Here is a 19,166-nt window from a genome sequence, read left to right on the forward strand (position 1 = left end):
AAATCACTTGAATGAATGACTTAAGAATGATGAATCACACAAACCCCAACTTTAAATCAACAGTCACTGATCATTGTTTTGGAGTGCTGGGCCAGTTCTACGTGTGTGTGTGTGTGTGTGTGTGTGTGTGTGTGTGTGTGTGTGTGTGTGTGTGGGGGGGGGGGGGGGGATGTGTGAGTGAGAGAGTGAGAGAGTACGTGTGTGTGAGTGTGAGTGAGTGAGTGAGTGAGTGTGTGTGTGTGAGTGAGTGAGAGAGTACGTGTGTGAGTGAGTGAGTGAGTGAGTGTGTGTGCGTGTGTGTGGTATTTAAATACAAATCGTACTGTTAATTACATATTTTATTGAGAACGCATCGAAAAAGTCACTTTGTCATCATTGGTCACGTGTCCCACTCTCGCTCTCTGCGTGTTTGCGCTCAGACGCAATCCCTCTGTGCAGCGGTTGACTATTTCGCAAACATGTGATATATATTAAATGTTTATGTTTTGAGCCAGAGCGCGCACGCAAACGTTTTCTCCACTGCAAAAACTTCATTTATTAAAGATTAGATGTCGTGCGTAAAACGGTCCAATAAAATAGGATTTGGAGCGGAGCAGATTTTGGGAGGGGAAAAAAAAACAACACTGCAGGGAAGATGGAGGGGCGGAGGATTAAGAGATCCGTGCAGAGGAGGATGGAGGAGGGGTTTGTTTTGAGGGGCGCAACTCTGCTCTCTCCAAAATCGCCTGAGCGCTCGCCCTGGAGCAGGACTCATCCTCTGCTCTCCGTCTCCAAGCTCGTGCGTAAACGCAGAGCGTAAACATGAACTCTGCGGTGAAATGGTTGCTTATCCTCTTCGCCTTCGCCTCCATCGTCCTCAACATCATCCTCATCGGCATTTACTCCAACAGGGCGCCCAAATGTTCCGCACAGCGCGTCCACGCGCTGCGAGGCAAGCACGACGACCGCAGCCTGGTGTTCGCGGACCTCACCAAGGAGGAGTACGCGCAGGTCCAGCGGTACATGCTGCAGCAGAAGGACCTGGACATCTCCACCCGTCAGACCACGAAGCCTGGGGAAAATTACCTGTTCTTAATTGACCTATCTCTGCCCAAGAAAGCGGACGCGCTGGCGTATTTGGACGGCAAAGGTCCACAGCCGGTGAGGGAGGCGACGGTGGCGGTTTTCCACGGCGCACGCGGCTACATCAAGGAGTACGTGGTGTGGCCACTTCCCAACCCGAAAAACCACAGAGATGTGACCACTGAGAGGTACAAGAGGGAGCTGCCCATCAATGCGCGCACGGTCACCGTCGGAGAATACGTCCTGCTGTCTCAATTCCTGAAGACAAACGTGTTCTCCAAGCTCAAGAAGCTCATGAAAGAGAGCTTCGGCGTCGACGAGGACGGGACAGTGCAAACCTTTGAGCAGATGCCGCGCGGACTCCAATCTGGAGACAGAAAGACGTGGCTGAACTGTTTGAAGGACGTGAGCGGTCCGTACCTCCACCCGGTGGGTTTGGACTTGCGCATCAACCACGAAAGCGTAAACGCGTCCGACTGGAAAGTGGAGCGTTTGTTTTATAACGGCCAATACTTTGACAGCGTGGACGAGCTGAGGCGCAAATATGACGCAGGAACCATCAAGAAAATCGTCTACAAGGACTCTCCGAACCATGCGTCACTGAAAACCAGGACCAAGCCGCTGCAGATCGGCCCGCAGCTGTTTTACGCAGAGGGGAAGCGCTACAGCGTCAGCCACAACCACGTCCTCTACCTGGACTGGAGCTTCGCCTTCGGCCTCAGCTCTCTCACGGGCATGAAGGCGTTCGACGTGCGCTTCAAGGGAGAGAGAATCGTGTACGAGCTGAGCGTGCAGGAGGCCATAACTGTCTATGGCTCTGCGACTCCAGGGATGATGATGACCAAGTTTGTGGATTCCAGCATCGGAATAGGACGCTTTGCGCACGAGCTGGTCCGTGGCGTGGATTGTCCCTCTGTGGCCACTTACGTGGACACATATCGCTACGTTGATGTCCCAGTCCCGGTCAGATTCAGGAACTCCATCTGCGTCTTTGAGCACAACACGGGTCAGCCGCTGCGGAGGCACTTCTCGGACTTTGCGCACAACAGTTACGGAGGAATGGCGAACAGCGCCCTGGTGATGAGGACCATCACAGCCATCGCGAACTACGACTACATGTGGGACTTTATCTTCTACCAGAACGGAGACGTGGAGGCTAAAGTCTCCGCCACCGGCTACATCACCTCCTCTTATCTGGTGAAAGGCAGCCTGAAATACGGACACCGGGTGGCAGAACACGTCCTGGGGAACATGCACACGCATTTCGTCAACTTCAAAGTGGACATGGATGTCGCTGGTGAGTGGCAGAGCGCAGGGGCGTCACAAAGCTTTTTAGGGCCCAAAGCACAAACTCATATAGGGCCCCCCTACCACCTCCTCCGAGCTGCTAATGAGAGCCTGCTCTTTAAGGTGCTAAAATATGTTGTTCAGGTGTTCGTTGCCAAATTTTGGCAACATGGAAGGAAGTTGTGAAACCAACGAGTGTCAAAATCTAGCGTTTTTGAGTGTTTTGTGCCTCCGGCTGCTTCCCCAGTGACATAAAAAAATTATTTACGTTTTGTTTCGTTCGCAGGACTAAAAAATGTATTCCAGACCAAAGACATGCAGTTTGCGAACGTGTCCGTGCCGTGGAGTCCGGGTCGCTACGCCATGATCCCTCAGCTGGTGGAAAAACAACTGAAAACAGAGAAGGTTTGACTTTGTTTTTGTTTTGTTTTTCTCTTCCTCTGTGACTTTTAAAGCTGCAGTAGGCAAGATCACTTACATGGTTACATCGCTGATTGTTTGGGTTCATCCTAAAAGCTCCTCTGGTCAGATCCACATGTTTCATATGTGACAGATGACTTGAATCTGCATATTTTCTATATGTTTTTATCTCTCTCTCTCTGAACTGTTCCGTGATTGGTCAAATTTTTATGCTACTTTTGTCACCAGGGATGTCCGATAATATTTGCCCGATATCAGCCTATTAATGTAATCGATATCAGTATCGTTTTATTCTGCCGATAATGAAAACCAGAGAAATTAATACCTCCAAAATGTGCATTTAAATGCTTGGTATATATTTTTGCAGTCAAAGCCTTTAGGGAGGTTTTACAAATATGAAACTCCATGAAGGGTTAGGGTTAAAAATATAGAATATAAAGATCTATGAAAGGCTTTTATAGATCTTTATATTCACAATAAAAGTACACAATATGACCTAATATTAGTTTTGTGGGGGGAAAAAGTCTTTATATATCGGGTATATTGGTTTCAGTTGATATCGGAATCATAAATTATGTACTGGACAATATCGGCATATCAAATATCGGGTAAAAAAAAATATCTCACATCCCTAGTCGTCACTGGAAAAGTCGTGACGTCCGACAACCAGAATCCAAACTGTAGATCCGTTAAAAAAAGATTCTCAAAAAAATCCTGAAAGCGTGCGAAATTTCTCCATATTTAACAGGAGTCTGGTGTATTTAGCGACAGCACCGCTCTCTTTGACTCTATAAGAGATATATGCTGCGTTCCATTTACATTGGAACTCGGAAGTCAGAGCTGGGAGTGATGTCACAAACGGTGTAGCAACATTTCTACAGTTACAGTGTTGTTTACGTCAACGATGACGATGACGAAATCTTTTCGCTGACGCCACTTTTTTTCATGACGATAACGACACGGTGACGAGACAAACATGACTCTTTGATGACGAGACGTGTGTGAGTTTTCGTTGACGAGACGAGAATGGACGAATATGTCAGTGGGTGGTCTGTCAGATGTTTGAAACGCATGACATTTCGTTTTTTCGGCCAATCACCTGACGGTCACAGAGAAAGCACATGGCTACTTAATATGCATGTTCCCCACTACTGCTTCTGCAGTGTGTGTGTGTGTGTGACACCCGACACTTATGTAAGTGGAGTCGTCAGCATTTTAAGCTAGCGATCTTTATGCTAACGTGTTGGCAAACAACAGACAGATGGATTAATTAGGGACATGACAATCACTGACACAGTTGTTAGTAGTAGTGGCTAAAGTTAGCTTTTGTTACGCTAACGTCAATTCATTATGTGTGTGTGTTTCTTTAGCAGCATGTTTAGCCATGTTTACATTCAGTGACAGTGTGGTGATCTCTTTGTGTGTAATAATAGCCAATCTACGAGCTCACAGTGTGTTGAACTTATAGATCTGCTGCTATTTTCACAACTTATGTGCGACACTGCCCAACAACAATCTCTAATACTTATTTACCTAAATATATTTGTTAAAAGACTATACTTCTTTTTTCGACTAAAACTAGACTAAAACCCTTTTGAGTTTTTGTCGACTAAAACTCGACTAAAACTATTACATATAGAAGTGGCTAAAATGTGACTAAAACTAATAAGCATTTTCGTCCAAAAGACTAAGACTAAGACTAAATCTAAGATGGTTGTCAAAAACAACACTGTACAGTTAAGAGTTATTTACTGCATAAACCAATAAAAGCTAAGCGCTACTAGCGGTGTTTGTACGGCGGCAGCCATCTTGGAAGCGCGGTGAGGTTTCCGAGTCAGAAAATCTGAGTTCATGACGCTGGGAAAAAAAAGTTCCCACGACAGATGTAACACAACAATAGAGGTGCATTCAGGGAACCTCGTAAATGTCAATACCTGACCAAACACACAAACTCCAGCCTTTTGCAAATACATTCAAGGAACATGGTGAATATAATTACTTATGTAAACACTGACGCAAACAAAGGCCTCCTGAACCAGAGGCCGATCACGTGCTATTTTAAAATATTCTACTCGACTTGTGGAGGGTCGACACTAGCTGTTAGCGAGCTCTACTGGCTAACAGCTAGCATCAACTTTGGTGAAGTGCCTGTGTGTGACACTTGGATCGTGACTGTAGGCCGACTCTCTCTCTCTCTCTCTCTCACTGTGACATTTCCACAGGAGGCCGCCCTGCCTCACCAATCCAAGCCTCGCTACCTCCACATCGCCAGCAACAAGACCAACCGCTGGGGTCACCAGCGCTCCTACAGGCTGCAGGTGTACACCTTTGCAGGGGACCACCTCCCTGAGAGCGAAGCTGAGGAGAAGGCCATGTCCTGGGCCAGGTGAGACAGCAGCACGGTCTGGAGAAGAAACCATTCAACTGTCATTCATTTCGCTAACCTGGACGAAACGGTGTTGTAGCATTGTTGCCTCACAGCAGGAAGGTTAGCGGTTTGAATAATGGTTGGACCACGGGCCTTAAAAAACATGCAAATTAGGCCACTCTACAGTAAAGGGACCATACACTCTTGGAAATAAAAGTAGAACCGTATAAGGTTCTTCTGCTTGTCCTCATAGGAGAACCCTTTTTGGCTCCAGGTAGAACCTTTTTTATAAAGGTTCCACCAAGAACCCGTTTAAAAATCTTTATTCAAGAAAGGGGGTTTTAAAGGGTTCTCTGGATCAAAATGGTTCTTACTGGAACCATTAGTGTTACCAAGAACCCTTGAAAAACCCTTTATTCGGGAAAAGGGTTTTTCAGAAGCAAATGGTTCCAGGTAGAACCTCGGCCCTTGTAGAAGAACACTTTTGGAAGCCTTATTTCTAAGAGAGTAGAATGTGTGAATGTGAGAGCGAATGGTTGATAGTCTCTGTACGGACTAAGTCCTAAACAAAGTCCAGTACTGGTTGCTGATACGGAGGATTTAAGTTCCAGACGTGCGCCCAGTGCGCTCGAACATAACAGAGGAGAAAGTTCAGTTGTGTTTACAATTATATACGCAGGTTTATTTTCCGTTAACGCTAACTCAAAATAACAAAAGCATACCAGGCACAGTCGAAAACTGTTTCCCAAATCAACAACAACCTGTGTCTGTGTTTCACTGGGTTAAAAAAAGCATAACTGGGCTCCCCGGAGGTCAATTGAACCACACAGTAAATACAGCCCCCTACTGGCACGGAGTAGAATTACATGACATAATACAAAGTGCATATGGCTCATACAGTCTCTAAATGGACAAACATTTACTGCACCGTCCATCTGTTCCTGTGGCCCTCGTGTGGAAGATAAAAGGATAATTGAAGAATATTCTTATAATAAACAAGTCACAAATGAGGATTAATATACCTTTTGTGAAGCTTGTGTTTGGCTTTAGTCATCAGGGGGTAATCTCATCATTTTATATACATCAGGACAGCGGCCTCCGAGACCCTGTTTCAACCTGGTGTGAACATCTGTCTTAAAGGTGAAGTAAGTAGTTTATAGTGCCATCTAGAGGAGAGGCTGAAATTTACAACAAACAACTGCTCCTCTGCTCACCCCCCCCCCCCCCCTTCCCTGAGCGCTACGGTGTCCTCAGTCGGTCAAATGTCGTCCTCGTCGTCTTTCTCCGTGTCAGCAGATGAGGTTCGTGAGGTGAGGGAGAGGGCGGAGCTACCGCGGCCGTAGCAGACGAAGCGGAGAGAGAGGAGGCGGGACTTCTGCTACAAGTAAAGAGACGCTTGATTTGCTCTCTCGCGTTTGTCCTTACAGGCTCCCGTAGAAACATGGTGTCTCGCTGCTAACAGTGGCTATGCAACCGCGGCCCGCGACCATGTTATTTTACATGACTTTTTGAAACACTACGAAAACGAAACAAAAACTATTATACTAGCGACTAGACAATGCAGGAGCACATAATATGTATAAAAAGGTGGATTTTGGGTCATATAAACCCATACATACTACGCAGTGTCCCTTTAAATCATCCAATCATGCTCATGCAAACACATTTCTGAGCATAACTCCTAAAATTAACGGTAATTCGCACCTACACAACAGCCTTTTGTTTCCTGGTGTTACAGGTACAGGTACAGGCACCGCAATACAAACAAGTTTTATTGTGGGAAATGTCATCGAGAAAAGAAAAGAGTCTTTCAGTCAGAAGAGAATCAGTTTGTTTTCCTTCCATGAGCAGACAAGATTCTTTACCAATATTTACCCGGGCGGGAGGAACTCCAGGCTTTTACGTCTGTGATACGATGTTCCTGTTTACTCAAAATTATGTGTCTTGAAAGCACCTGCTGGATGTAGCACAGCAAACATGCGTGACTCATAGATCACATACAGTAGATGTCCTTCGATGTTATGGTTCAACAGTATTGCGTTTTCGTCCATGGTTCAGGAGACGTGGCTGTACCGTGAGCATCGGTTAGGGGTGGCCGATAATAGAAGGTTTATGCGTAACTGCGTAAGCGTCTGGAGGATCCTCATGCTAATGATCCAAAACACATTCTGACGTCCTGCAAAGAAATCCAAACAGAAACTCTCCTAAAACTCACAAGTTCAACGGATGCAAGAATTGTGAAGCTGCCATGAAAAATAAGGGCTCCTATGTTAATATGTGGGAGCCCATGTGGGAGCCCGTTCCTGGGTTCCTGGGTTCGAGCCCCGTTTGGGGGCAACCTCGGAACAGGGGCCTTTCTGCAAGGAGTGCATGTTCTCCCCGTGTGTGCGTGGGTTTTCTCCGGGTTCTCCGGCTCCTCCCACAGTCCAAAAACATGCGATATGGGGATTAGGTGAATTGACCACTCTAAATTGACCGTAGGTGTGAGTGTGAGTGAATGGTTGTTTGTCTCTATATGTGGCCCTGCGATGGACTGGCGAACTGTCCAGGGCGTACCCCGCCCATCGCCCAATGTCTGCTGAGATAGGCACAGCACCCCCCCCGCGACCCTCTGGTGGAGGAAAAAGCGGTAGATGATGGATGGATGGATGTTAATATGTAGATGTTTTTGATTGAAATAGCTTTTGATTTCAGTAAATACGACCGACTAATGCTGCAAATGACCTTTTTCAGGTCTTTACAACCTATAAAAGTGTTATGGAACTCCATTGTGCGTAATCATTTGGAACACGGTGCATTTTATTTTGAAAAAAAAACACCTTTTATGATTGGGATGTTTGTCCAATAACATTCAAATGACACTCTAATGACTTGAAAATGATGCTGACTGTCATTCGCATCGAAAATCAGAGAATTTGCATAATAATTTGGAACATAAGAGCATTCACTCTGATCTGTTGTCACTGAGATACACACATCCATTGTTAGAGATTGGGGATTTCTTAGAAATCAGTGTGTAGATTTTTACCAAACTTTATTGACAACATACTTGGCTGATCAAAGAAAATCCAGATTGATAGGTAACAAAACGTGTATGTGTACCGTCAGCGCTGATACCGTTAGCCCAGGGGTGTCAAACATACGGCCCACGGACCTGAACCGGCCCACCCAAAGGGTTCAATCCGGCCTCGCAGGATGAGTTTGTTAGCTTTTCACAGTATGATTAATCATACTGTGAAAAGCTGGGACTAAATCTTTTGTGCCTTTTGTGCCTTTTGTGGATCCACTGTGATCTGTGCGTTGTGTAAACGCTAAACTTGTGCATCAAATTGTTGAAATTGAGCAAATTTTCCTCTCGAAATTTCAGGTTGTTCATAATAGGTTTTTGTAAAAGGATTGTCGTTTAGTCAGGCTTCCTTCTTCTTGAGAACAACAGGCGATGAGATGGTGAATCAGAATGAGACTCCGTGACACAAGACTTTTCACCAAACAAAGAGATGTCGAGTGTTAATTCCCAGCGCTGCAGCTTGCTTCGGAGAGCTTCAGCCAAATTCTCCAGAAGCTCTAACTAACAGTAAGCAAAGATCTCAAGACCCAGCTTGTTAAGGCCTATCTGCCCCTCCTGCTATAAATCATATCTTTCCAGCTTCTAGCTTCAGTCTCTCAGAGGAGCCTCTTTTCGACAAAAACGAGGTCAACTGTTTGACCCGGGTGTCCATTTTCTGGTCAACTGAAGCCCACATACGGAAATGTTCAAATACGGCCAGCAGACGTCCATATGTGGCCAGGTACGCTGGTTATTTGTACGCTCTTTTCCTTTAATAAACGGACTGCTCCAGATCGACTGTAGGCGCGTTAAACGGTGCTAAAAAAAGGAGCTAGCGGAGCTTCATGGAAATGTGTCGTGCGTAAACGTGCATTAACGGCGTGCCCTGGGATTTATATGTTATTTGGCTATTGTTTTACTGGTCCGACCCTCTCGAGATCAAATTGCGTTGCAAGTGTGCCCTTGAGCAAGGCACCTAACCCCCTCACTGCTCCCTGAGCGCCGCTGAATGGCGCTCACTGTGTGCTGTGTGTGTTCACTAACTCACAGATGGGTTAAATGCAGAAATTGAATTTCCCCACTGCGGGACTAATAAGGGATCTTAATCTTAATCACTATTGGCCAGTTGTCCTTCTCACGTCATAACCACACGATTTGAACCTTGTCTCCAGGTATAAAGTCGCCATCACTAAGCACAAGGACTCAGAACAGAGCAGCAGCTCTCTGTACAATCAGAACGACATGTGGAACCCCGCGGTCGACTTCAGCAAGTACATCGAGGACAACGAAAGCATTGAAGATGAGGTGAGTGTGGAAGCTTATCGCTTACTTACCGCTTACCGGTCCCTTGATCGGGTTGGTTTGGCTAAGGTTAGGTGGGTCCATTCAGGGATATTGTCATCCCACGTCTTCCTCTGTCTTCCTCTTCTCTTCCACCGTGCCCTGCAGCATTACCTTTGATAGAGCCTTGCCTTCAGTTACGTGGCCGTACCATTTTCATCTTCCTTCTTTTGACGATGCTCAACAGGCACTTGTTCATTTGGGATGTGATCACGGTTAAAGTTAAATTTAGTGACGTCCGGTACGCTCTTAGAGATAAGGGTTCCAAAAGGGTTCTTCTACAAGGGCTGAGGTTCTACCTGGAACCATTTGCTACCCTTTTCAAGGGTTCTTGGTAACACAAATTTTGACCCAGAGAACCCTTTAAAACCCCTTTCCTGAATAAAGGGTTTTAAAAGGTTTCTTGGTGACACTAAGGGGTTCCAGGTGGAAGCTTTATTAAAAATGTTCTACCTGGAGCCAAAAAGTGTTCTCCTATGAGGACAAGCCGAAGAACCTTATGGATCTACTCAGAGGTGGAAAAAGTACTAAAATATTGTACTCAAGCAAAAGTACCAATACTTTGATGAAATATTACTCAAGTAGAAGTCAAAAGTAGTTCATTTGAAATGTACTTTAAGTAAAAGTTACTTAGTTACTTTACGTGGGGTGTGAGGGTAGTAGAAATATGACAAGGGATCAGAAATCCAAAACTATTTTGGAGCTCACGCGCCCGGCACGACACAGGATATTACATCAGTTTTGGTGCGCGCCATCTATGTTCACGCTCCAGTGCTGGTGCTAATCACATCATCATTCGTCTGGTTCTGGTGTATATTTTCCCCATGTAGATCTTCATTGTGCTGAATGTTTATTTTTACTCAGTAACAGATAGGATTTATAAAGTAACTAAGTACAACACTTGAGTCAATACATACTCAAGTAAAATACAAAATCCTGATTTTAAATTGTACTTAAAAAATACAAAATACACAAAAAAAAGAATTCAATACAGTACATTAAGTAAATGTATTTTGTTACTTTCCACCTCTGGTTCTACTTAGCACTTTAATTTTGTAAGAGTGTAGCGACTCGTCTCTATGTGCTAGGATTCTTCTTTGCAGTTCGGCTGTCGATGTCCAGGTCTGACAATCGTAAAGAAAGGTTTAAAGGTGCATTATGTAATAAATCTAAATCACCAACAACAACAGTACAGACAAAATATTTGCATTAAAAAAAAATATTTTGCAGACTGCAAATCATGTTTATGTTTTGAAATCATATTTTTGGCATGTGGCGCCACCTACCGCCCTCTATCAATCATTGCAGTCAGTAGAGTCTCAGCTACCGAGCAACCACGGGTTGCCAGTTACGTCAGAAAACGAAACCTAAAAGACCTCTGTATTTTGAATTTGAGTGTAGTAACCGTTTTTTGGCCACATTCTTACATATGGCGCCTTTAAATCACATGTGCCCGCAGTAGCCTGACCTTGGATTTCAGGGTAATGTTCCTGTTCCTCCAGACGGTTCTCAGCCTTTGTTAACGGAACACAGACTGCACATCGTAACTAAAAGGAAGTTTGTGTGCGTCTCTGCAGGACCTGGTCGCCTGGGTGACCGCCGGCTTCCTGCACATCCCGCACGCCGAGGACATCCCAAACACGGTAACCGTGGGCAACGGGGGCGGCGTCCTGCTGCGGCCCCACAACTACTTTGACGAGGACCCGTCGGTGGACTCTCCCGACGCGGTGTATTTCAGCCCCGGCAGCGAGGACAGCTGCGAGAACAACAGGATGGCCTGCCTCGCTCAGGAGACCTGCAGCCCCGTGCTGGAGCCCTTCACTTACCACGGCTTTGAAGGAGTCATGAGGTTTGAGGACTGGAAAGACAGCGACTGAGGTCACCGAGGTCACCGAGGTCACCGAGGTCAGCTCTGTCTGATTTTGGATTGATCGGAAATGGAGAAGATTGATAGCATTTTAATGGGGGGGGTGTGGTGGGGAGGGGGGGCGGGGCTTAGAAGCTCCTCAGTCCATGAAGTAGCAGAGCTAGCGTTGGGGGATCAGGACAAAATGTGTCACGTCGTAGTCGATTCAAGTCATTTTTTTTTTTTGGACTCCCCCGAAGCCAGATGTTGTGCTGTGACGACACAAATGAAGAATAACGACTTCCTGTCTGCTGTGAATAATATAAGCAGACAGGTCACAATCTGCAGTCTCACTATTAGAACGTCACTAATTCTTTATTTTTGATTATTTTATTGTTTTTTAGATGTCACTAATTCTTACACACTGGACCTTTAAATAAAACAAAATGTTTGTTTTTCTTAGGCTTTTTTTTCCGACACGGAATCCTTGCTTTTAAAGCGTTTTCCATCCTCACAAAACTCACAGAGACAGAAAATAAGAAGTTTCCATAAAGCAAATAGACCGAACAATCATGTACAGTATGTGCTCTTCTACTTCTCAAAAGTAGTGTATTTGTTGTAAAAGACAAGGGTGGCATTTCCCCCCACTCTGGGACCTATTTGTCCAAAAAATAAAAAGCAGATAATGATTCAATTAAAAACTTAAGTGGATTCTACTGAACTTGTTTTCATGTGTATGGCCCCCTGTGATAAGCCTTTGGAAATCTACTCTTAGCATCGATGTTAGTGTTGGTTATCGCTTGTTCCTGTTCCCATAGCGGACGTTTTCCTGAAAATGTCGTTCAAATCCGTCCGTGACTTTTTCGAGTTCTGTTGCTAACTAACAGACAAACAAACAAACAAACACCGGCGAAAACATGACCTCCTTGGTGGAGGTAACCAGACGTTTACAGCTGGAATAGCTGTTTACCACGTTAACAATGTATAGAGTGTGTTTCTGGTTCATTTAATGTTAGATTCAATGAAAAAAAAGTGCTTTCTTTCAAAAATAAGGACGTTTCTAAGGCCCACTTTACGTTACGCTTTTTCGCGACAGTGGGAACCCCGTGTAAAGAGAATTCCCGATGTCTTCAAATTCTCTCCCGACAACTGCGAAGTAGTCGCCCGGGAACTCAGCGGGAGTCCCCGACAACTTCAAAGTGCGTATAAAGAGAACGCGTCGGGGCTTCGCGACAGTGGAAGGTCAGGGTTTAGGCGATTAGCATATAGCGCGCGCTAATTAGCATATAGAGCGGGACTTTTGTTCCCAAAAAAAAATGGCGGGGGTGAAGGAGGGAGCGCTGGACGCTGGACGCTGTACGCGGAGCACCTCCGAAACCAAGTGCCTGATCATTATCTGACGAGATCCAGAAGAAGCTGGAGTCATCCAGGAACAAGACGTAAAAATGCAACAGCGGATGTGGGAGGCCGGCTACGGTCGTACAGTCGAGTAGGTAAAGAGGAAAGTTGGAAGCGCCGCGGGTGTGCTGCCAGATTTCCGGGGCGGTGAGTCTAAAGACGTCCTGACAGCGGGAAATCTCGCCGCTGTAGCGAAAAGCGTAATGTAAAGGGGGCCCTAAGCGAGCCCAAACTTTTGAACGGCAGTGTACCAGTATGGAGCACGTGTGCACTTACATGTAAAATGAACAAAGTTTTGAGTTGATAGTAAAGTTAAAGATTAAACTTTAGCGCGTTTCCATGACGACTCACTGGAAAAAGACGCACGTGACGTCATGTTTTACGTGACTCTCGACTGTTAAAATGAGTCTCTAAAGTAACGCTAACGTTTAAAAACAGATGCAGCACACAGCTACGCTGGTTATTTGTTAGCGCTGCTCTTTTCCTTTAATAAACAGACGGCTCGAGTTCCACTGTAGGCAGCGCTAACGGTGCTAAAAAAGGAGCTAACTGGTAAACGGCGCCTGGACTCCAAAAAAGACGCCCGTGACGTCATGTTTTACGTGACTCCCCGACTGTTAAAATGAGTCTCTAAAGTAACGCTAACGTTTAAAAACAGATGCACACATACGCAGTTACACAGCTACGCTGGCTATTTGTTAGCGCTGCTCTTTTCCTTTAATAAACAGACGGCTCCAGTTCCACTATAGGCAGCGCTAACGGTGCTAAAAAAGGAGCTAACTGGTAAACGGCGCCTGGACTCCAAAAAAGACGCGCGCAACGCCATGTTTTACGTGACTCCCCGACAGTTAAAATGAGTCTCTAAAGTAACGCTAACGTTTAAAAACAGATGCACACATACGCAGTTACACAGCTACGCTGGTTATTTGTTAGCGCTGCTCTTTTCCTTTAATAAACAGACGGCTCCAGTTCCACTGTAGGCAGCGCTAACGGTGCTAGAAAAGGAGCTAACTGGTAAACGGCGCCTGGACTCCAAAAAAGACGCGCGCAACGCCATGTTTTACGTGACTCCCCGACTGTTAAAATGAGTCTCTAAAGTAACGCTAACGTTTAAAAACAGAAGCACACATACGCAGTTACACAGCTACGCTGGTTTATTTGTTAGCGCTGCTCTTTTCCTTTAATAAACAGACGGCTCCAGTTCCACTGTAGGCAGCGCTAACGGTGCTAAAAAAAGGAGCTAACTGGTAAACGGCGCCTGGACTCCGGCGTCGCGGCACGTAAACGTGACGTTGCGCGCGTGTCTTTTTCCGGTCAGTCGTCGCGGAAACGCGTCATGCGCTAACGTGCGTTGACCTAGTGCCCAGCGCTATGATTCAGCGTCGGCGTCGCTGTCGCGATGTAATAGATCTTCCCTTCCCCAGTTAAACGTACTGTGATCACTGTGTTTGTCCGTCACACTTTTAACCGACGGTTTAAATCCAGTATTGGTTTACTGTCCGTCACTGATGATCCGTGTGTTCTCGTGTCTCAGGCGATAAACGTGGCACTTTGGCTGTTGTTGAAAGGACCTGGATTGAGAAAAAAATGTTTGTATAGTTCTGATAAATCAATAAATAAATCAGATTTTTAACTATGTTGTTTTTGCTTTATACATCAATATAACCTTTTTTTTTACAGTCCTGAGTTCTGAATCAGCTGCTTCTGTCGTTTCTACATCCTCGTCTGTTTCCCTCTGGTCCAACTCCAAAGTTGCATAACACTGAATTTTTGCAGCCGCTAAGGAGTTGTGAGACGGCAAACTTTTTTCTCCCCTATTGCTCCAGTGAGTGAATCCTGAGCTCAAGGAGAAAAGATAGGAATCACCAAACGTTCCACTTCCACTCGTCATTTAGAGACGTATAGGGAATCTGTCTGTTATCACCGATCTCGCTCATTCCTCAGTCAGAATATCTGGGACTGAGAACAGCTTTCTTCACATGAGACGCGTCATTTTTCTGTGGAAAAGAAAGCACACTTCAAAAATTACTATTTTAAGGATCTGGCTTCTTGGAAAAGGGGGGGGGGGGTGCATGAGGGCAGAAGGGGGAGGGGAAAACAAACATAAAGACGGGAAGCAGCCCGACTACAACCAACACACAACATACAAAAAAAACACAATAGTTATATTGTGAAAAAGTGATTATTCGAGACGGCACGATGTATAGCAGTAGAATAAAATAGAGTTTCATTCTGTTAAACCTGGCAGGGTCAGAGGTCACGTGGAGTTTACTCAAAGTGTTCTGAGCGGTGCAATTGACAAAAAAGCATCTGCTGATGAGAAGCAGGCCTGGCAGGACAACATTTGTGGATTTACATAAAGCTCGACAAGACTCCAGAGAGACGTCTGACTCTTAGACGTCCATCGGTCCTCCGTTAGTTCGTAAGTAAGTGACTGTGAATTGAAAACATGTGTAACCCCCGCACACCCCCCCCCCCCCCCCCCCCGTTTTCTCCTTCACGTCGTGAATGAAGTGTGTGTAGAGCAGTGAATCGCTGTGGAGTCTGCCATCTGGAAATAATCGAACAGGAATGGCTTCAATGGAAGGACATGATGACGGGGAGCAGGAAAACACAACACTGAGTGAAGGCAGCGCGACATGACTGGACCGCAAGGAACATCACAAAACAAAGGTGACAAAGGTTATATGTATATATATGTATGTGTATCTATATGTATGTATATATATATGTATGTATATATATGTATGTATGTATATATGTATGTATATATATGTATGTATGTATATATATGTATGTATGTATACTTATATATGTATGTATGTATATATGTATGTATGTATATATGTATGTATGTATATATATGTATATATATGTATGTATATATGTATGTATATATATATGTATGTATATATATATATGTAAGTATATATATATATGTATGTATGTATATATGTATGTATATATATATGTATGTATGTATGTATGTGTATATATATATGTATGTGTATATACATGTATGTGTATATATATGTATGTATGTATATATATATGTATGTATATATATATATGTATGTATGTATATATATGTATGTATGTATATATATGTATGTATGTATGTATATGTATGTATATATATATATATGTATGTATATATATATATGTATGTATATATATATATATGTATATATATATGTATGTGTATATATATATATATATGTATGTATATATATGTATGTATATATATATATGTATGTATGTATATATATATATATGTATGTATATGTTAAATGAGTAAATCATGTCTTTTACTACATGCATAGAGGATAGACCCTGTTACCAAGATGGTCTATAATGTTCTCTACTTTTCCTTCAGATAGGGTTATATATCATATATATATATACATATATACAGTCACATCAAAGCATCTTACAAACACAATAAAACATCAAAGTTACAACAAGACAAAACACTTTGTTTATGAGCCACAAATGTTGCCCTGTGCACCTCATGTTGACCCCTGGGTTACAGTCCCCACAGCATGTGTTCACAGCTTGACTGCTGGTTAATTGTTATCTTAAACAACATACAGGAACCCTTAAGGCCACATTATACTTCTCCGACTGCGTATGCGTTATCCGTCTGCGTCACCACGGAGACGCCTCGAGCATTTATACTTCTGCGTCGTGGTGACGGACACTCGCTGCAATTTCCCGCCCGATCAGTAGGGGTCGCTGCGCAAGGTACACTAAACCCACTACGAGAAAACTATTTATTTACCACATTGTGTATATATATATGTGTGTGTGTGTGTATATATATATATATACGAAATACAAAATACAAGGACACACAAAAAAGATTGCGATCCCCTGGCAAGAAAAGGCCATTACAGAAATGGAATGTGTGCAACAGTAGATTTACAGCCACACTCATTTTTAGTCTGAAAGCCATTGCACAAGCATTTCTCTTCTTTCCTGTGGGAACTGGTTCTAATCCAAATATATTCATGGGTGAAAAGTAAACAAGTCAGTCCACTAGAAACGGCTTCTTCACCAGCTAATTAGTTGAAATTAGTAATCTAAGAAATTTATGTAGAGATGTTGAGATGAGCGTTGTTACTTTGGTTGCCAGTTTGTTTGCTAAGTAATAATCCATCATTGATAGACTAAACTCAGCTCACTGTCAAAATGCATCAGGGTAAATGGATCATTTCCTGATTTTCAAAAATTCATGAAAATTATTCTTTAAGAGATTTGCGAATATTTTCAACGGATCCTTGTTCAGGGTGATACTGACTATTATGATGGTAAATTTCAAGTCATTCCGAGATACTTTTGTTTTTTAGACTAAACTCAGCTCACTGTCAAAGTGTATCAGGGCAAATGGATAATTTCCTGATTTTCAAAAATTAATTTAAATTATTCCTTAAGTGATATGCGAATAATTTCAACAGATCCTTGTTAAGGGCGATACCGACTATTATGATGGTAAATTTTAAGTCATTCCGAGATACTTTAACTTTTTTTGTAAAAACTCAGCTCAATGTCAAAGTGCATCAGGGCAAATGGATCATTTCCTGATTTTCAAAAATTCATGAAAATTATTCTATAAGAGATATGCAAATATTTTCAACGGATCCTTGTTCAGGGTGAACACTTTTACCGCTTTCTTGGTGTTTTAAAGTTCTGTTTTTGGACTAAAGTTTTAAAACTTCACTTCATTGTAAGATGTGACCTCCTTTGTTGACAAACATGTCAGGGTTATTTTTGCATTTCCACTCGCAAAGTTTGAAATTTGAAGTCTTGTTGAGACAAACACAGACGTCACGCTCAAAACGGCTAAAATATAAGCTCATATCATAATAATAAAAGACAAAAACAAGTTGGAGGTGAGCTGGAAATGTTCAGGTGTGAATTTCACTTCATGCTGTATGATGACAATTGCGCCACCTGGTGTCCACACTCAGACACTGTCCTCTGTGGACATGGATTCCTCTTCCATTCTCTTTGCTGAACAGGACTTCCTGTTTGTTACTGTGGGGTGAATTTAACGTGTTTTATTTGTAACTTAAGACATAAATTAGGTGATCAGAAAGTGTTTTTCAAGTATAGCCATTTTTTTAGTCAATTATTTATATATTATCTATCTATATATATATATAGATTGGTCATCTCTAAATTATACAATAATCATATTAACAATAAACATAAAATGGTGAATTATTTTTGGTGAAATTACATTTTAAGACGATTCATGATGAGCATTCTATCTTTGTGTAAATACAGTATATATGTGTGGTGTAGAAGAACGTGTAATTGCACCTGTATTCAAACTCTTAAGTGCAGAATTAACTCACTTTATTGTAATAAACACATTAATTTCCTTCCTTAAAATAAAAATTATAATTATAATAATTTATATATATATTATAAATAAATTATAATAAAATAAATGACTGTGACACAACAGTCGTAAACGTTAACGTGAAGAAGCAACACTATTATGTAATATTCACAAGTTTACATGGAGGGAGGTAAACACACAGCTCGTACCATATTCTTGATTACAAGTACGCGCATACATACGTTATGTGCGTATATATGTCACACCAGTACAAAATAACACGTATTAATAACAACAGAAACCTATAAAGTGTTAAAATAAGCGTTAGCTGAGTGACACGAAATGTACCAAACCGGTGTTTCCACGGAAACGTTTAAAGTGACGGACAATTCGCGCCGCGCCCACTCGCAGAAACGTCACTTCCTGTCTGTGGATTCAGTCGCTGTCACACTTCAAATACAAAAAAAACACCGCCGTTTTCTTCACAAACTCGTTGACTTCACTTTATCACGGAAGCGCTGACGTTTATACGAGAGTTTTCTTTGGAAGAAAAAGACGATTTTGTTTTGTTTTCTACTTTGTTTGATTGTTTTTTAACGATGGCGTGTGAAGGGAACGGGATGTCCGGTAAGTTTGTCACAAAACTCTCACTGAGAAAACTCTCAGAAAGGAAGTCATTTGCAGCTCTAAAGACGTGTTTTCTACCTTATTCCGACACAGATGAGAGGATTGGAGCAGCACTCATCAAAGAGTAAGTTTACTTTTATTTCCCACTTTTTAAAAACAAGCAAACTTATATTTAAAAAACGTTTTACTCTCAATGTTGTGAATCGATGAATGGTTTGGTCCATACAATGTCAGAAAATGTTAAAAAAACGTTGATCAGTGTTTGTCAAAGCTGGAAATGATGTTCTTGAATGTCTTGTTTTGTTCACAAACCAAAATTTTTGTTACGTGGAGCAAAGAAACCTAGAAAATATTCACATTTAAGAAGCTAAAACAATCAGAAATCAGGTTTTAATGATGAAAAAAGCTTCAAATTCAGATTCAT

At 42.8% G+C, this 19,166-nt stretch overlaps 2 protein-coding genes across 2 annotated transcripts in view; both read left to right on the forward strand.

Moving 5' to 3' along the window:
• Positions 1-801: 801 nt before the first annotated feature.
• On the forward strand, positions 802-11,401 carry aoc2 (amine oxidase copper containing 2; the record flags this gene model as incomplete). Its single annotated transcript, XM_083896499.1, has 5 exons — positions 802-2,359; positions 2,636-2,754; positions 4,992-5,155; positions 9,356-9,488; positions 11,102-11,401. 5 exons carry the CDS (start codon positions 802-804, stop codon positions 11,399-11,401), a joined length of 2,274 nt encoding a protein of 757 aa, XP_083752625.1.
• Positions 11,402-18,714: 7,313 nt separating this feature from the next.
• The window catches only part of LOC310933006 (apoptosis regulator BAX-like), a gene marked incomplete at its 5' end in the record, with an annotated part of 6,223 nt that continues 5,771 nt past the window's right edge, over positions 18,715-19,166 (forward strand). The window contains 2 exons of the mRNA XM_083896430.1: positions 18,715-18,742; positions 18,836-18,866. Of these exons, the coding sequence (XP_083752556.1) occupies positions 18,715-18,742; positions 18,836-18,866 (59 nt within the window). The remainder of the gene's footprint in view (positions 18,743-18,835; positions 18,867-19,166) is intronic.

The sequence above is a fragment of the Microchirus variegatus genome, assembly GCF_963457635.1.
Source record: "Microchirus variegatus genome assembly, chromosome: 10".
Taxonomy (NCBI): Eukaryota; Metazoa; Chordata; class Actinopteri; order Pleuronectiformes; family Soleidae; genus Microchirus; species Microchirus variegatus.